Source organism: Bemisia tabaci, chromosome 2, assembly GCF_918797505.1.
Source record: "Bemisia tabaci chromosome 2, PGI_BMITA_v3".
Taxonomy (NCBI): Eukaryota; Metazoa; Arthropoda; class Insecta; order Hemiptera; family Aleyrodidae; genus Bemisia; species Bemisia tabaci.
Genome location: NC_092794.1, coordinates 1,930,502 through 1,949,444, shown reverse-complemented (window position 1 = coordinate 1,949,444; position 18,943 = coordinate 1,930,502). Strand labels below are relative to the sequence as shown.

Genomic DNA, 18,943 nt, shown 5'->3' with positions numbered 1-18,943 from the left:
GAATGAGCGAAAACGGAGAGTCAGATCCGTGCCGGTGGGAGATCGCACAGGTATGAATTCTCGGCCAGAACAATGGCGAAGAACTTGAACTCGTTGGCAAGAGAGAGGAGGGGAACAACCACCAATGACTTCTTACGAATGAAACATCGCGTGGCTTCCGAATCTTACATCCATGAAAGTAAAGGACCAAGTATGAGCCTCATAACAGCCAGACAATGTCAACATGATTTTAAGAAACAATCCATTTTGAAACCATTTCAGTAAATTTTTAGGGGCATTTTTTTTTCACCCCCTTTCCCCCTTCTTTTCATCGCCTGTCTCCCTTTTCGGCCCGAGGAGAGGGGGGGGGGGGGGCATGCCACCATGGCCCCCAGGATCCGCCACTGGACTCCATTGTTTTCTCCGGAAGAAAAGTCTATCTCGATTCCTGACATTGCTGAATAACCAGCGCCGCGGCCGGTGCCGACGATATAGACGCTATTAGTGCCACGTCACAGTCGGTATCGATTGTATCGAACTAGAGGCATAGGAGTGGCCTAAATTATGGTGGCCCTCGTGGGTATTTTCACCTTTCTGAAACTGCTTTATCCCGTCAACTTAACAATGCGGGAACGTTCCGTGATTAAAAAAGCTGTCTCTAACACAACTTTTTTCTCAAACTGGGCGAATTATCTCTGAAATTTTTTAGTTTCATGTTGAATAGTAAGGTTATGTTTGATTGTTTGGATCCAGTTCGATACAATCGATACCGACTGTGACGTGGCACAAATAGCGTCTATAGTGTCTGAGAGGGCCTCATCAGTGATGCGGTAAGAAAGCACGCAGTTCTATTTCCCCGTTTCAAACCCATCTCGAGCGGCGCACACTGGATCGAGTCAATAGGAGAAGCCGCACAAAATCTGGAAACTTTGAAAGCTTATATTTTCGAAAATATGGAACAAAAACGTTCAAGAATATTCTAATGGGTTTTCGGGAAATTATCTTTCAGGAACACCCTTAAAATTGAATTTATGACCAAATAAACATGAAAATTTGAAACTGAAGGAGTCATGTCCGACCTCTTCCATTAGCTCCATCCACTGTGCAACGCGCGGCGTAGGTGACGCGGATTAGTCGTGTTTTTCTCGCTGCTCCGCAGTCCAAATGTTTACTTTTTACGGAGTTAATCAATTTTTTTCTCGCAGATCCCAGGAGCCACCCGTCAATTTTCCGCTCAGCGGGCTCGCAGCAACAAGACGCTGGAGTCGTACATTAGCACTCGTTGTAATTATTGTTTTCGAACAGCATCGCGCTGACTCATGTTCAATCCGTGCAGTTCGATGTCTTCCAGTGGACACGAGCTGTTGCCAGGATTTCAGGAGCATGAATCCCGGGTCTATCGACGGTGAAACTACCAAACCACGTATCTCGTTTGCGGTGTTTAAAAATCTACGCTCACATTTTATTTTTTTGAAGTAGACCAAATCAATATTATTCCTTGAAATTTTCACGGAATTTTCTCCGCACAAAGAGGAAAAATCACAGAAATTTTCAAGACTGGATGTTAAGTAGTTTTTCATTTAAAAAATAAAGTATGACAGGAAGTCTGCGACGTCGCAAACCGAGATACGTGCTTTGGTGGTTTCACCGTCGCTATGCACTTGAATATGGCAGCACTGTTCCCTATATGTATCCTGAAAAGAAGGGAGTAAAAGACCGGAATAAGAGGGAGCTAGAAGAGAGGACAATTGAAAAACAGGAGACGAAGGAAAAAGAGAGGAAGGTTTTTAAAGCATTGGTAAAGAAGAAAACAAATTTTCAGTTCTAAATGGGCCTGTTGCAAACTTTTGCTGGAGCAAACATAAGCGTTGTTTCTTATAGATAATGCCTCAGAAATCACGATGAGCGCATCGGCAAAGTCTGAAATGCACTCATAACTTCACAATCTGCGTAAGAAATTTGCGTTTTTTTAAGCTTCCCGCTTCAAAAACGATACTACGGCACAGGTGAACATTTTGTTAGAGGAGTCGCTCCATCGTCGGCGATATTCATCATGACCGACACTTGCGCGCAGTTTTGCGCGTAATTCGAGGAGAGTTCAAGGTCAATCAATGCGGGCGTGGAAAACATGAACGTAAAACACGCCAATTGTTATCTGGTCTAATCCAGTTCAGGTATTATCTCGTCCCATCACACGTGTTTTGGCGGATTGGCGTCGGCCATGATGAGTATTGCCGACGATGGAACGACTCCTCTTACAAAATGTTCACCTGTGCCGTAGTATCGCTTTTGAAGCGGGAAGCTCAAAAAACCGCAAATTTCTTACGCAGACTGTGAAGTTATGATTGCATTTCAGACTTTGCCGATGCGCTCATCGTGATTTTTGAGGCATTATCTATAAGAAACAACTCTTATTTTTGCTCTAGCAAAAGTTTGCAACAGGCCCATTGGGGGAAGAAAGCAATTTAAAGTCCATAGTAGGTATGTGGAATACTGGTTTATACATCGATGTTCGATTTACTCATTTTTTTATAGCGTACCTACGTACCACTTCAGAAAAAATAGTTAGACATACGTTCGTAGCCCAAGCGTTGAAGCATGGTCCCTTTTCCCTTGCCCAAGAAATACGTGGTTGAAGTTCCACAATTAAGTACATGTCACTTTGTGGCAGGAGGAAAGTTTAAACTCACTTTTTGATGCTTTAAAGTTGGATTTAAGTTGTGAATTTTTCACAGAATATATTTTTAAACTAGTTTTAGTTGAGCTCATGAGTATCTCCATGTGTTCAAAAATTGCACTTGTACGGCTTGTCCTCCAAACCTCTCAAATATGGTTATCAACGCGAACAACTCGTAATTGAAATTGCCTTCTACATCCCAATATCCTTTCAAAGTGAAACCCCTAGAATAAATCTGAAGAGAGAAAACATAAAAAAACCCTTAAATTGTTTCTCTAATACCTACTCTCGGTACCTAACAGGATGGTGGAATTACGCTGGCTCACACTGTTTTGCGGGGTTAAAAAAAGCCAGAAAAACCCAATAACTATGAATAAATCTTGATAAAGAAATAATTTATACTATAAGCTCAGGGACCTCCTAAATTTGCGTAACTGGTGACGCTTCGTTCCAGCTTTCTACCGGGCCAATATTCATGATTTTTGCGGCAATTGTGTGTACACGAGCCCGCTTTATTCAGAGTTTGAAAATATGACCCAGTTTTTTTTTTTTTTTTTTATATATATTACGTGGTAAAGTTGCGAATTCTCCCATTTAAACAATGTAATTTTTTTATTTTATTCATAGTTCGTTTGAGAATTCTACTGAACTGATTTCCATGATTTTTGCGGTTATCGACAGGTAATAGTGACTAGATGAGCCCGCTGTGATCAGAATTTGAAAATAGGACCCAGGTATTTTTATATTAGAGGTGACCAGAGAGCTTAGAAAGGGGGTCAAAATTTGAAATTCCCGCCCATGAAAAATGGCGAGAATTTCAAATTCAGCGGAAAATTGAAGTAGCGGGAAATGCTGAATCTTGGTCTGATGGAAGGGTAAGTGAATCGAAGGTATGCTACTTTGCTACAGACTATCCAAAAGCGACGAAACGCTCCGTTCCGTTTCGTTTCAGTCTTGGCGTGAAGTTTGAAATAAATGCAGATTTTTTCATTCAAATCATATTGTTCCAATTGCTTCCGGCCAGAGGAAGATTGGATAAATGAGAGTCGGATATGAAACTCTTCTCATTTTTTTGGGTCGTTCTTTTGTCGACGCGGGCCTGAGAGAACGCGGAGCGTCCTCTGGAGATTGGGCCGCGCAGCGGCCAATAACCTTCTAGTATTCTTAGATACATCTAATGTACATATATCTTGGCAAACCTGGATGAATTTGTCAAGAGTGCGTGGACGGAGCAGAATGAGCAATTTTGATATTAGATTCGATGAGTAAGTTGTTTGATAAAATGATGCCCGTAAGTAACGTGCATCCCGATCCTCTCTTCCTCCGGCTCTTCAACTCCAATCCGGGACGCAGTGGCAAGGCGTAAATGATCGATTATCGATATTTCCCATTATAAGCTATGGTAAGGAATCGATTATTAAAGGGATTGTTACAAACACTCTGTTTATCGATCCTGTTCCATATGTAGGTTCAGATGGGAAATCAATCGATAAATCGCAAAGCATTATACGGCACGCCATCCAAAGGACCCTTTCGTTTGGCTGTAAAATTAAAAAAGAACTTCATGTTTATAAGCTTCGTGCGATATGACATAAACTAAGTTCTTGTGAATGTCGCAGGCAGATAGCAATTGCCGATACCTACTTAGCAAACTATTTGTGATGAATGAAGAAATAAAAATTCAGCATTAAAGAAACAAAATAAGAGCACTGCTTAATATGCCTAAAGTTAAAATAACCTTCTGTTCGAATCGGATGTAGGTACCTAAGCAAATTTAGTAAAATCAAAAATTTGAATTGGGTTTGATTCAGATAGGCACATTCATAATATTTTTCTCAACACTGAACATGTGACAGGAGAAAAGGGGGGGGGGGGGGGCTAGCAACGTTCAAAATTGATCTTAGCCCCATATATGACTTGATTTCTTTCTAGTATCAATAAGAGTTCCTCGTGGATGAAATTGAATCACCAACAACATGATTTAAACAATGTGATGCTGGTAACAACATACGCGGGGCGCAGCACATCTGAATTCAATCATCGCTCGATTTAATTTTGACCAGCGGCGTGACGTGGTTTGAGATATGTCTGCTATCGATCCGTCATTTCAACCTACCTATGGGAAAGGATCGATAAGCAAGGTGTCCGCAACGAACACCTTATTAATAGATTCTTTGCCATAGCCTCAAATGGAGGAATATCGATAATCGACCATTCATGCCGCGGCACTGATCTCGACGTCATTCTGATGCGTGGGCTGACTAGAGACAAGAGACCCTCCACTGGCTTCACGGCGAAATGTGAAAGCTTTTACTTTCAAGAATTCCACGTTTCCTTATGGACAATTATAAGGGAGCAACAGTCATCACACCTTTTTCGGCTGTTGAGCCACCTGCATGGTGGATGATAAGCTTCGGGTGACGTCATGAGCCAAACAAGTTTCCGAAACTTCGACTTGTTTTGGCTTGTTTGCAAAACGAAACTGCCAACACGTTGTTAAACATTAAACATGTAGGTAAGTCAACAGTTACTTGTTGAAGTCCCGAAAGTAAAAGCTTCCACAATAGCCAAGATACGAGTGGAGGGTCTCTTGTCTCTTGGGCAGACCTTCCATCGCTGAGCGGACCGTGACACGACGCACAGTGGTTTTTTAGCGGCAAAAACCCCATTTTCTCAAGAACATTTTTTATCATAAACAATGTTATTTTCCTACTGCTAAGGGTTCACACTAACATAATTCAATGGTATTTTTTACTGTCATTCATTTTTAAGATTGCTGCAGGCTGCTAAAATCAGAATTTTTATCCTGTAGAAGATATTCCTTAAAATAGGCATTTTTTACGCTAAATTCAACTGATCCTATTTAATTCTAAATCAATTTTTTAGAGTAAAGGCTTTAATACCCGTCATCTCTAGTTCATATAGTTGTGATTTCTTGGGGTAGTTAAAAAAATAAGAAAAAAAATTATTGAATGACGGGGATAAAACCGGATGTTCTTCGAATTTAAAAATAACTACAGAATTATTGGCTTAAGAGGACTTTTAAAAAATCTGTCAAGAAATGTTAAAATAATACAGGCACTTTCAGAGAGTCAAAGGTAAATTGTAACTGCCCTGAAAATATTTCAACCATATTCAACCATATTTAGAAGTTACAGGGGTTGAAACATAGCAAGGGCGCGAAAAAAACACAGTTTTCGAGACAGTTCGCGCGCTGCACCTCGTTATGAGGTTTTTGCCAATTTTTCTATAAGGAGGAACCACTGTACGACGCGAGAATCGGGCATCCACCGAAGTGTCAACGCCGAAGCGCGCGAATGAAAGTTGCGCGAGGTGTTTGCGTTGCACGAAAGCTGGTGGCCGATGAAATCGGGGGTCAGAGTTCATAGAACAAATCAGGCGAGACGGCAACGCCAAGATGAGCCCTTGTTGCCGGTATCCAATAGAAGGAACTTCCTATACTTACTTGTCTGATTATTGACATTGATATACATATCAATAGACAATTAAAGAAGACATAGGGAGTGTGGAGCGTTCTTATTGGTTGAAATAAGTGATTCTAATAGACCCAGGAGGTAAATGATGGCTAAATTACTGAGTCTCTCGCGGGTTGCTGTCAGGATGTCGATTGGTTACCCTCTTCGTCCATCACGACCACCCGCTTCTACTATTAGGATCCTTTCATTTTCCCTCGTCTCTTCCGTCCATGAGTCTGTCTGTTTATTTCAATAATCAGCCAGCTGAAGATTCTTTGTGGAAGGGACACTCCCGATAGAGATTTGAGAAAGCTCCCCCAGCCCTGAGGAGGAGAAGGAGGTTTCGGAGACCTTCGTATCCTGTCCTCATAAATAGCATAGTGGTGGGAACAATTTTTGCCAACCTCGGACATGATGCAAAAAATCCAAGATACCCGAAATGCAAACACCTCCTTTTTTTTCTCCATGAGATTCACCGTTACAACTTTGGAAATGAGTCCTTGATAGAAATTACAATGATTTGCCACTGCGGAAAGTTCAAAATACGAAAAAAATAACTCAACGATTTCGACAAACCTTAAGTTAGGTGCGAACTCCTCTTGAAATTTACAAAAATCGCAGTATATGTTGTCTCGTATTGTGTACTTTTTGCACTGATAAATGTTTATGATCCCTTTTAAGAACTCAGTTCCGGGTCATTCCATGCCAATTGGTGAAACTTTAAAAAAGTGTCCACCTAAGAATGCAATTTGGCACGCGCAGTGTACTAACATTGCTTAGTAAATACCAAAATGGAGATGTTGCATGTGTGAGAAATTTGCGATTTGACCATTGATTCTTTTGTAAAAGTTCGCGAGAAACACGATGGTGCCACTGGTTTTCTCTGAAATCGACTCGCAAGCACAAAAAAAGCTCTCAAAGTGAGGCCAAAATGGAGGGGATATCCCACCCTACCCTGAGAGTCCACCTCTACATTAAAACAAACTCTCCATGCAAAGATAGGGAGCAAATGCATTAGCAGTGATGCCGTGTTTTCAGTTTTGGAGTCCCCAAATAAAGTGGCAACCCTACCAATGTATTTGCTCCCTATCTTTGCATGGAGAGTTTGTCTTGATGTAGAGGTGGACTCTCAGGGTAGGATGGGATATTCCCTCCATTTTGGCCTTAACTTGAGAGCTTTTTTGAGCTTGGGAGTTGATTTCGGAGAAAACCAGTGGCACCATCGTGTTTTTCGCGAACTTTTACATAAGAATCAATGGTCAAATCGCAAATCCCTCACACATGCAACATTTCCATTGTAAGTTGATTCGACCACCCGTTGGGCTTTTTTCGGACAATGGAAGTTCGCGAAAGTTGGCCTCTCTCGGGGGATGACACCGCTTTATTGATGTGTAACTTTGGAACGGTTCATCCAACATCAAACGTTCTGGTGTCATTGGAAAGCCCTGATAAAGCGCTTTTCAGATATGTGTAACAAAATTAGTCTTGACTCAAAATGTTTTTCTGGCGCTTTTAACTTGCAAAACGATTTAACTCGAAATTGGACCTTTTGATTTCTTTGCAAATTTCACGACATGTTACACTTTCAACAACACTTTCGACAACGCGTGTGCAAAATTTCAGAGTGAAGACTTGGTGGAGTCGAATGTTACAGGAGGAAAAGTTCAGGGTGCGACCTGCGACACCGTGCCGCGGCTTACGCAGTCTCCCCTCCCGAGTTCCGGGAATCGTCCCCGAACTTGGGCCAAGACGGCGGATCGCGTTACAAGAATCTTTTGTGCCTATGTCGCTCGGCCCGAGTTCAGAGAACTCGACTCTCAAACGAGTTATATATATATACTTATATAAAGTCGCTTTACAACGCACTCTGACGTTCTACGACCCCCAAACGCCACATATGCTTATCTTCCCAGAGGTTATCGGGCAGAGGTTATCATGTAATCTGCATCTTCTTCATCTTGAGCTACTACGATCTGGTCATCGGCAAAGCATAGAGTATAAAGGGTCTGCCCATCAAGGAGTGGAACGATTAATACTTTCGAAAATTAAAATTGTGAGTTGAGCCCAATTTTCTTATCCATGTCTGAAAAGCTCTCTTTCAGGGCTTTCCAACGACACCAAAACGATTGATGTTGGATGAACCGTTCCGAAGTTGCACATGCACATCAATGAAGTGGTGACATCCTCCGAAAGAGGCCAAATTTCGCGAACTTTCCGTGTCTAATATAAGCCCAACGGGTGGTCGTTTCAAATTAAAATTTTGGTTTCTTATTAAGTTATGCATGTACACTAAGTATGCCAAAATTCTAAGGGGGGTCACTTTTTCAAAGTGGCACCAGTTAGCATGGATTGACCCTTTCGAATTTGTACTACATTTTGCAATTTGGAGCTATAAATTCTAGCCCGGTTTAAAAACAACTTATTTGCCATTAGTTTCCCTATGCACATAAGTGTTTGAAGAGCCAGAATGGGCCTGTTGCATGCAAGAGATACAGCCGTGCGAATAGACTTTTGAGAGGTTAAATGACACGAAAATTACGATGCTCACATTAAAAAAGTCTGAAATACACTCCTTATTGCGCAATTTGCGTTGTCAGGAATGCGCTTTTTCAAATTTCCCGCGTCTGGGGGCAGTTTTCTGACGGAAACAATTAACGGCAACTCGCGGCTATTTCCGGTCAACTAAAACTGACAACATAACCTAAAAATCGGAGCTCGTGATATCGTGAAATGAAATGTAGAAGGATTGCGTTGGATATTTAAAAGTTGATCGATTTGGTTACTGCATAAAGCGTATATGGACCACTATAAGAGATCACGTTGGGTTTGTAAACAAACTGAAGGAAAAAAATAACAACAACAACAACAACAACGACTCGACATCTTCCGGAAATCATCGAGCCCGCCGTTTGCTCGTTTCCGGTGATTAGAAAACTGCCCCCAGACGCGGGAAATTTGAAAAAGCGCGTTAACAAACAACAACGCAAATTGCGCAGTAAGGAGTGTATTTCAGACTTTTTTAATGTGACCATCGTAATTTTCGTGTCATTTAACCTCTAAAAAGTCTATTCGCGCGGCTGTATCTCTTGCATGCAACAGGCCCATTTATAGTTCCAAATGGCAAAATGCAGTCCATTTAAACTGGTGAATTTTCCTCGAGTTTGGCAGAGATTGTCCCTCTCATTATTCTATGTAAAAGGACATTATACTAAGGTCTCTAAACACTCCCTCCCCTCAGGGCTGGACCAGCCTCTTCAGACTCCCTGTGTATGTGTCCTCCCCCCCCCCGCCCCCTTCAAAAAACCCACAGCTCATCATTGATGCTGTTTTGGAAGGCTTTCTTAAAGCTCCTTTAATCAGTGCGTGCTTAAATCAACTGGAGGCGCTTGCTTGCTCCTTAAGGAACGACTATGAATGGATCGTATTCGATGGATCGAATAGATGAGAATGTATCGATATCGATTGGTTCAACACGTAATCATGGCCTCAAAAGTCAATTGAGTAATCTGAGGGAACAGATTTTTTGTTCTGGATGTTTTATTCTTATGAGTATAAAATGGCAATGAAAAGTGAAATTGTTAAGAATTTTCTCATTTTCAGCTTTTCCATCCTCAATCTTAATATGTTTGTTTGATATCATGTTATATTATTTTAAACCAAACGATACAGCGAACCACTATCGCATACGACCCATAGAAATGGCGTGCCTCTGCCCACGCGCGCCAGCCGACAAGCAACGATCCTCCAGCCCCGAATTTCGAAGAGACCGGCATTCCAGGCGACGCGACTTGGCAATCTGTGGATCGGGCCCCGGGAAGGAAGGGATAGAGCGGGCCCCGTGCGTCGGGGTGGGGGGGGCAGGGAACGGCCGGTGGCCCCGCGAACAACGCTCCACGCTGGGCGAGGGGGAGGGGGAGGAAGGCTGGAGCGAAGGAGGAAGTAGACCTGCGCGTGGCCGGGGTTTCGTCAATGGATCCCGTCGGCGAGCGGGTTCTGCGCAGGCGCCGCGACGCGGACACTCGTGTGTGGTGAACTCTGCGGGAGCGGTCAAGGCTAGCGCATCGCCACGCCAGAGCCAGGTAAGAACTTTCAGATTACAGCCTCTTCCTCGCTCGGCTCCGGTCGCCATCCATCGTGAAACTTCCCACTTCGAACTTCGGCCGCCTTCAAAGTTCAACAATTCCGCACCGCACCCTTGTTTTTCCCTCCTGATTCCGGTGCTCTTCAACGCTTTCATAGCTTCCTAATTTTCCTTACCTCCATCGCTGACAGCTTAAGACTTCCAACTTTGGCCTCATTCGTTGTCTCTTCCAAATTACAACAATTCCGCGCCGTACCGTTGGTTTTCCTTTCTGATTTAAGTGCGCCCTGTGACGCTTAAATAGCTAGCCAATTTTTTTGACTTCGATTGATATTTTAGATCTCTAACTTAGACTACGACGGCTAGTACGACTACGACTTAGTTCGTTTCTTACTATCATTTGACAAACTGACATTTTTAAACTTGAGGCTTTAGCCGGATTCCTGATCTCAATTCCAAAATTCAATGATTCTGCATTGTTCCGTTGTTTTTTTCTCTTAGATCAAGTCCTCCCTTATGCGCATGAACAACTTTCTGTCTTTCTTTTATTTCACCAGCCTAACTGACATTTTAAAACTTCAAATTTGGGCTGCGTTCGTTGTCTGGCTTTCAAAGTTTAACAATTCCGTGCTGCAAAGTTGTTTTTTGCCTTTATGTAAGTGCTATTGGTTTCAGTAGCCATGTTTGCAGACGAGCAACTTGTCTAGTTTACAATTTAGGGGGGGGGGGGGGGTTGACTTTTTTCTGGGTAGTTAGCGTAAATCCGCCAAAGTGTTACCTGCTTTTCCTCGGTAATATTTTCCTCCATCCCCCTTTCTTCACCCCCCCCCCATTTTTCTTTAATCGCCAATCCTTCATTCTCCCCTCCGTATTTCTTCTCCTCCCGTTTTTTTCTGAAAAAAAGTTTCGTTTAATTTTTTAAAAAACAATGATATACATATTTACACGTGAAAACCAAGCAAATTTCTGCGGTGAAGAAGGAGACAAAACTGCTTATCATAACCTCAAATTGCCTTTAGAGAGCAAAAAATGGTCAACACTTTCCGGGGGAAGCCCACCCAGAACCCCCCCCCCCCTCTGAAAATCCGCGCGCCTGTTTTGAAGGGGGGAGGGGTGTTCAGTAATAAATTAAGGGGGGAGCTCATCAAGTACTCAGGGGGGAATGACACCACTTTTGAGTGCGTTCATTCATACTTTTGTGACTTTCTACTTTTTATTTTCCCCTCCTAATCGTCATTTTGAAATGCACTTGCTGGTCGGAGGTCTATATTTAATTTTTTGGATCCTCCCTGTTGATTTTTCCCTCTTTTGTGGTCTTCCTTAACTGAATATCAACGCTTTTTCAATTTTTTCTACCCGCCTTATTGTCATAATTGCATTTCTGCATCATTCGGTGTTCATTCATACCTACATCTGCGTTCACAATACTTTTCCAAGCTGCGCGCACTTTTGTGTAGATATATTCGTTTGCCTTTTTGGATGTGAAAACGATTTTTCTTACTATGCTCCACTCTCACATATTCAGTTCTCTCTCGCTTGATCAGACATATGTATAAATTGGCTTTGTTGAACTACATGTATGGTCTTTCACTTTGAAACCACACGACTCTCAAATTTTCTTTGATGAAGTACTGTTTCCTTTGTATCAGTCACCACACTTGTGAAAATCTCGTATACGTTCTTCGTTATTTTTCCCCAAAGAAATGCTTCGCACCATCGAAAAATCAATTTGCTGACAAAGTGCATGTTACATCCCAGATCCAGCAACTTTGAATTTTGCACTCGCCAAATTAAAACTTTAAATAGCTTTTGCTTCAAAACTCATTTGTTTGAACTGTAAATTTCTAAGCGTTCTATTTTCTTTTTGCCCTAATATTTTGTGTAACAAATAACCGCACGCTGAACTCGCCTTTTTGCGGTGGTAGGTACCAATGTCCTAATTTCGAGTTTTTACTTTAGATAAAAGCACAGAAATGCAGTGTTACAACGAGGTATCAGCCATCGATTTTTTTATGTGAGGATTTCCCCAGACGACCGAGAATCTCGATTGAGGAGAGTCGGACGTGGGGAGGATGTTGGGGTGTTTAAAAATCGATGGCTATACCTCATTTAAAAACTTTATCTCTTAAAAATGACAGCGAAAATCAAGCTTTTGATGAAAGCACCTATGTAGGTCCTTTTTCTTGTTGATGCTCGCATGAATGATAAAAAATACAAAAATGAAAACAGTGAGGGCACAAAAATTGAGTTGAAGTTGGACATAACAGCAGTAAGATTACATTATACCCTGAGAGAAGTGTACTTACTGCTGTCTTGGGTAAAATAGTACTTGTTTAGCGCATCACTGTCTAAAATTTGTTTGTCGTATGCGTAAACCTAACCACGCAAATCTGTAGACCATGGCGCGTATTCCTATCTTGCCAGACCCAAAATGAGAAAGTTCCTACTCATTTAGTCGAGGATATGTTAATCTCAAAACATTTTGTCAGAGCATTTTGGATGATTAGTATGTTGAAAATTGTATTAACAACTCCAAGATCGCGATAGTTGCGATTTGATCCAATAAAATATTGCTATAAATTGCGGTTTCATCGTATAAATTTGCAACAAAATTTCCATTTTATCGAACGCGATTTTATAGAGATGGACGGGGGTACCTTGAATAAAATTTCCCTCTCCAATACATCGAAGCCAATTTTTCCGAAGACTTTAATTTTGCAGTTAATGATCTCTTTTTCAAGAAGCAGATCTCCCATTTATTAAGATTGAGTCATACTCAAGGCACTGAAAAATAGAATCGAGCCGAGAAACTTGGTCGATGAAGTAATAAACAAAATTTTCTGGGCGCTTAGGTGATGATGAACGTGGCCTGGAGCTACGGTCCCAATCGGAGTGCTGGAACAACGGCGCTAAGAGATAGACGAGAACGTTTTGTTTGAGATATTTTTACCAGTCAACAAGTTACGAATAGCCGGGCAAGAACCGAAACTTGGACTAAACTCAAAATCAAACGGCTCCTCAGTGAATGCTCGCGCTCGGTCGCCCTATTGCCTCGAACCTCGAACGCGGGTCTTAAAGAATTTCAGTCACGTCGGTGGCTCCCGGTTCCTGGTTATGTAGCCTAAAGTAATGAAACAATATCCTCTGCTCTGCTTTCCTCTCAATTTCTTCATTCCGGCAGCTGCATTTTTCTCTCATTCCCGATCTTGTCCCTCTCTCTTGTATGTTGTTTATGCATATACAGGGTTATCCAAAAGTCACCTACCACCCCTGTAACTTTTTTCCTAGTTGAGATAGAAGTTTGAAACTTTGGGAATGTTCCTCGGTTTAAGGTAACAACTTTTTGTTCCCCCCAAAATTTTGGGGGCGGCCCCCCTTAAGGGGGCGGGGGCTAACTTTTTTTTTCAAATGGCAACCCCCCTTTTGTGGTATCTCATTCGAAAGATAATAAAAATAGAAAATTTTTGGCGCAAACTGCAGGTCAAAATGTTGATTTTTGACAAAATGGCTTATGGCTTATCATGGCAATATCCATGATATAGCTCCAGCTTACCATGGTTAATGGCTTAACCCCTGACACTTTTTTTACGTGAAATTTTAAAATACGCTTGATATTTTGAAGCACTGCTTAGTTTTGAGAGGTATGTTAATTTAAGGTTAAGAACTCTGAAAAAAACCATGTAAGTACCTAATGATGAACGAAGAGCGACTGTGACAAAGACCCTCAACTATATTTTCAGAAGAATCTCCGAATTTTGATCTGAGATAACATTTTTGAATACCTACCTTACCTGGGCATTTGCTAAAATGGCTGATTTCACTAAATCCTGGGACATATCTACTAACGATTTAGGAATTGTAGATTTATATTAGACCACAGGAAAGCGTACCTTACATGGAGCAGCGCAGAGATTCGTAGATCGACGGTGAAACTGCGAAAATGCGTAGGTACCTCGGTTGCAGTGTTTCAAAATCTCCGCACCTTCTTTATTTTTTAAAAGGAGACTCACAAACATCTTAGATCGAAATTTTCACAGAATTTTCCTCACGTAAAGAATAAAAATTACCAAATTTACAGAAATGACGTTAAGTATATTTTCACGTAGAAAATACAGTAAGTATGGACAGAAGTCTGCAACGCCTCAAATCGAGATAGACATTACTGCAATTTTTACCATCATGATATACACCTTCCGCGTGTTTTAAGTAGAGTAGGTGCCGTTTCAAATCTCAAGTGGATTGTGCACAAAGACATAAAAACGGAGTGCTAGAAGAAAAAAATGAAGCCAACTCTCCGATTGGCTAGAGGATTGGCGGCAAAATCAGGACAAGTTGAAATCTAAATAAAGAGCGGAAACGGAATAAAACTAAGTAAATAAAGTATTCTAGGTTGATTTTTGTACAAATTCATTTACCTATGCGCGTATATTTCTTAAACCTCAGATTACTTTTGGTCCCGTCATCCACCAATTAATTTTCTTTGGGCTGGAACTGTAAAGGCCTGTTTGAACTGGTGGGACCACCATCATAAGCAACACTAGAACTAGGTAACTATATCTTAGGTCATTGCTTGTTACCAAGCCAAAGTAGGTTTATTATTAAAAGTCGCCGTCACAACGTTATTGATTTGCTTGTTTTAGGCATTTAAAACGAGTTGAGGGCAAGAAGTGTGCGAAAAACAAAAGGACAAATTCTAATCAATTTTCCGTTTGCCGCTATGGATTCCTGCGCTTATTTTCGCCACAAAAGCACAGCGAGTGCCGAAGCGGCTTCAACTACTCCCCCCCTGTTATTAGATACAATCGCTCCATCTTTATGTATATTGATTGTGTAACAATGTTTTCTATTTTACAAACATAGTAGAAAGTAGACTAGCTGGAAAAATTGGTTAATACAATGTTAAACGATAGGTAATATTGAGGATCCCATAGATTAAGCTGTTTTTCACAAGAGAGATCAATGCAGATTGAAAGTTCGTTTTAGTCACATCCTGCAAATCATTCAATTGCAAATTAATAGGAAAATAAACTAAACAATTTCTTACTGGTTTGTTGCAGATCTCCATGAATTAAACAATTTCAAGGGTATATCCTCAATGTCTGCAGTCATGTGCAGAAGCCTCAACACCTGTGTCAGGTGTCTATTTTGCAATTTAAATGCAATTGTTTGGGTGAGTAAATTTTCTTAAATCATGCAAGAAAGCACTGTTAGTTTAAATGCAGCATGAGAACAATGTTAGACATGAGTGCATGCATACTTCCAGGATCTAGAAGTTAAGCTAATTTTTGTAGAATCCATTCATTTATGCTGCCTATTTCAGGAACGTTTCCTTTGAAACTCTGTGATATAATGAGAAAATAGGTAATGCAGTTATGAGGGCTGAACTTCGCTTTATATTGAGCACCGAGGTTTTTCGGGTTGGCTAATCGAAGCATTTGATCAAAGGAATCAATTTTAGATTAACCGAGCCTATATCAGGCCTCTATGGCCTAAAATCTTGGACTGAAAAACTTTGGTGTGAACTTTTTTTCTCCGTGCATCTGGGCTACCAAGAGAATATCACAAGCTACGAATAATTTTCATCAGCTTTGAGATCGCTCCCAACAAAACTTAGCAACAGCGTTTCTCTTCACCTCGAATATCATATTTTGTCGATTTCCCCAATTCCTCCCTCAGATCCTATTATTTCCGGCGATTATGCTCATCGCGGCATTGGGATTTCTAGCCGAACGCGGAAAAAAACGACTCCCGATCCTGGTGTATTGTGGATGTATCAGCATAACCTCAAAACTATTCTCACGGAGCACCGTAAATCGTATTCATGTGAAACGCGGAATAAGATGATACGGGCCTCATTTAAATAAACAGCGGGCGATTGGGGCACTGCCACGAGGAAGGGGGTGGTGAGGAGGGACTCCGATATTGTTCCGAAGCAGGAATGGAAGATGCACTTAGATCCGCACTTTCTACTGTTCTGGAATTTTTAATTCCTATTTGGTTAGATGTCCTGTTTTTACTTTTCCACTTCTTCAGTGTGCGTAATGCAAATGGATATCGTGGGCCATGACACGCCAACCTGCCAAGAGTCAGGGCCGGATTTACCTACTTGCCGCCCATGGGCCGCCTGTATTTTTCCGCCCCCTTCTCATTCGTTAAGTGAACGTGCCGGTGGGGGAGGGATGTATGAGACGCGTTTACTCGTGTTGGGCACATTTTTTATGTAAGCCCTGTCAACACCAACAAAAGTTCACGGAACTTTAAGCGAAAGTTAAGTGAACCCGTTAACCCATCCCTGTTTGGACAAGGCCCTCCATTCATAAGAAACGAACTGTAAGAACAAACATAAATGTGGTTTAATAATTTTAACTTCTGTGTTTGGCGCAATGCGTGAAGTATTCATGCAGTCTTGTAGGCGTTATGCGTTTCACGTCGACCGCTGCGGACCGCACTGTTTGACGCAATGCGTGAAATATTCATGCAGTCTTGTAGGTGCTATGCGTTTCATACCGACTGCTGCGCCGAGGGCTTCTCCTTTCCATCTCAGTTCTCGTCATCATTGCTCTCTGCGCCGCTCCGCTCAAGGTCTAATTTCGAGTTTGGTTTCTCTCATAACTAATTAAAGGTGTTATCTCTTGTATCACCAAAAGACAACAAAATTAGAAATTACTATGCTTTTACTCTCAGGAAATCAGAGATTCTGTCGCCTTTTCTCGTTTGTAATTCATTTTCTGAATCCGATTTTTTCTTCTTTTTTTGATACCTACTTTCAAAAAGATTGCAGAATTTGCCGCCCCCTACATTTTGCCACCATGGGCCGCAGCCCATGTGGCCACCCCCTTAATCCGGCCCTGCCAAGAGATCTTCCGTGCATTGAATTAAATTAAATTACTTTAATTTTTCCTGTGGTAAGAAATATACATTTTTCTATGAATTATGAAATAGAATTTATGGGTGAAACAAAGTAATACAAGCGAGACAGCTCTTATTAGAGTAGCGTTCAGCGATCAGCGCGATTTTGAAGAGTCTTAGATCTAATTTACTATATGCTACCTGTGTATGTTTATACAAATGCAATAATACAACTAAGTAGTTCTATACATATTAATGAAAACATCTAAAATGGTGCTTTGCCCCCCCCCCCCCAAACCGCTGCATCGCTCTACTATTCTAAAGCCCAAGTGGCGGGTCGAAAGCAATAAACGCTGACTATCGGCTGAGCGCTTAAAATAAAAGACGTTTAAAAAACAAAAAACACATAGAATAGAGACGCTCCACTCATTAAAATACGCCTTGGTTTGGGTGGAGTCTGCTGTTTTTAAAATCTAGATTTAAAAGAACTAAACTGAACCCAAATTTGTTTTAAAAAATGTCTGGATAAATAAAATAGGTGCAGTGTCATTTGATGGAAAAAGTATAGATCATTAGGTATCTATTCAAATTGTCGGAAGGTTATTTTTCACTCGTGATATTGTATTGGTCGGTTGGTTAAAAATTTTAGAAAACAAACCAACAAAAAACTAGGTACTTAACAAGTTTTGAAATGGATGCACATCCAACGGAACTCAACGAGGTTTTGAAGATGATTATAACACAGAGACCAAGACCCATACTTGCTGAATTGCCAGGAATTTTGTTTGACTCGTGCTAAACATCGAGAGTGTACATTCTATACACTGAGGAGATAACTGATAGACTAACTACAGGGCCTCTCTTGGGTTTCTGCATGCCGTTGGTTAGTCTCTTACCTATCTCCTTTGTCCATTGCAACGACCCCGACCCGCTTCCACCAACAGGATCCTTCCATATCCTTTTTGTCTCTTATGTCTATAACTTTGTCTATAAATTTCGAGAATCAGCCCGCACAGGCTGCAGATAAATATATCCCTTTCGATGGATGATATGCAATGTGGCAAGAAGGTGAGGCATTTCCCAGCTCACGTCCGGAACTGGCGCGCTTTATCGGGCAACGAATGGACTAGATCCAGACGTAATGACCAGGAGCTGGAGCGGGAGTCTCTCGAACGTCCAACACCATCGCATACATCCACGCTAATAGCTTCGCTTGTTCTCTTTCATCGACTGCTTAGTGCTTAGTATCCCAATGAAAGAGGCTTTCAGTGGCTCAGTCTCCCGAGTCTCGAGCATGCACAGGAGAATAACATAGCTCCCTCCGGAGGTCGAAGATAACAATTTTTTGTGACGGGGCTTCCGGGCCTACACTGTCAACATGCAAATTATCAAACTTACACTCTAGCCTGACCGACTTGGATCATTTTGGACCCGCGGCAGTTCTATAGGGTCACACCTACATGAGATAGTATGAAAAAAAAAAAAAACAAACAAACAAACAAAAAAACAAAAACACACACACATATCTGCAATCGCCCCAGGGACTTTTAAAGGCGATCCTAAAAACAGCTTCTTCGAAGAATTTCTTCCTCCAGAGGGTCTCGTATGCTTTATATTGTGAGTGAGGGGGGTTTAAGGAAATCCTTAGTATAGCATAAGCGAAGCGGAGCGCCGGTTTTTTTACATTTCTTTTTCATGATTTTGACGTATCAAAGCATATTTTGAGCGAACGGCAACTTAAATATTTCAACTTTCAAAAATAAGAGACGCTAGCGGTGCAGTCAACGTGAAACGCATATCAATCCTACAATATTGCAGGATTACTTCATGCATTGCGCCAAATACAGTGCGGTGCGATCAGCGTGCGACGCATGTTAGCGC

General features: G+C 41.5%; 1 protein-coding gene across 1 annotated transcript in view; it reads left to right on the top strand.

The window, feature by feature from the left end:
• Window positions 1-10,115: 10,115 nt before the first annotated feature.
• Window positions 10,116-18,943, top strand: part of LOC109036004 (tetraspanin-9) — a 40,832-nt gene continuing 32,004 nt past the window's right edge. Inside the window, exons 1-2 of the mRNA XM_019049896.2 lie at window positions 10,116-10,211; window positions 15,271-15,383. Of these exons, the coding sequence (XP_018905441.1) occupies window positions 15,309-15,383 (75 nt within the window). The 5' untranslated portion in view covers window positions 10,116-10,211; window positions 15,271-15,308. The remainder of the gene's footprint in view (window positions 10,212-15,270; window positions 15,384-18,943) is intronic.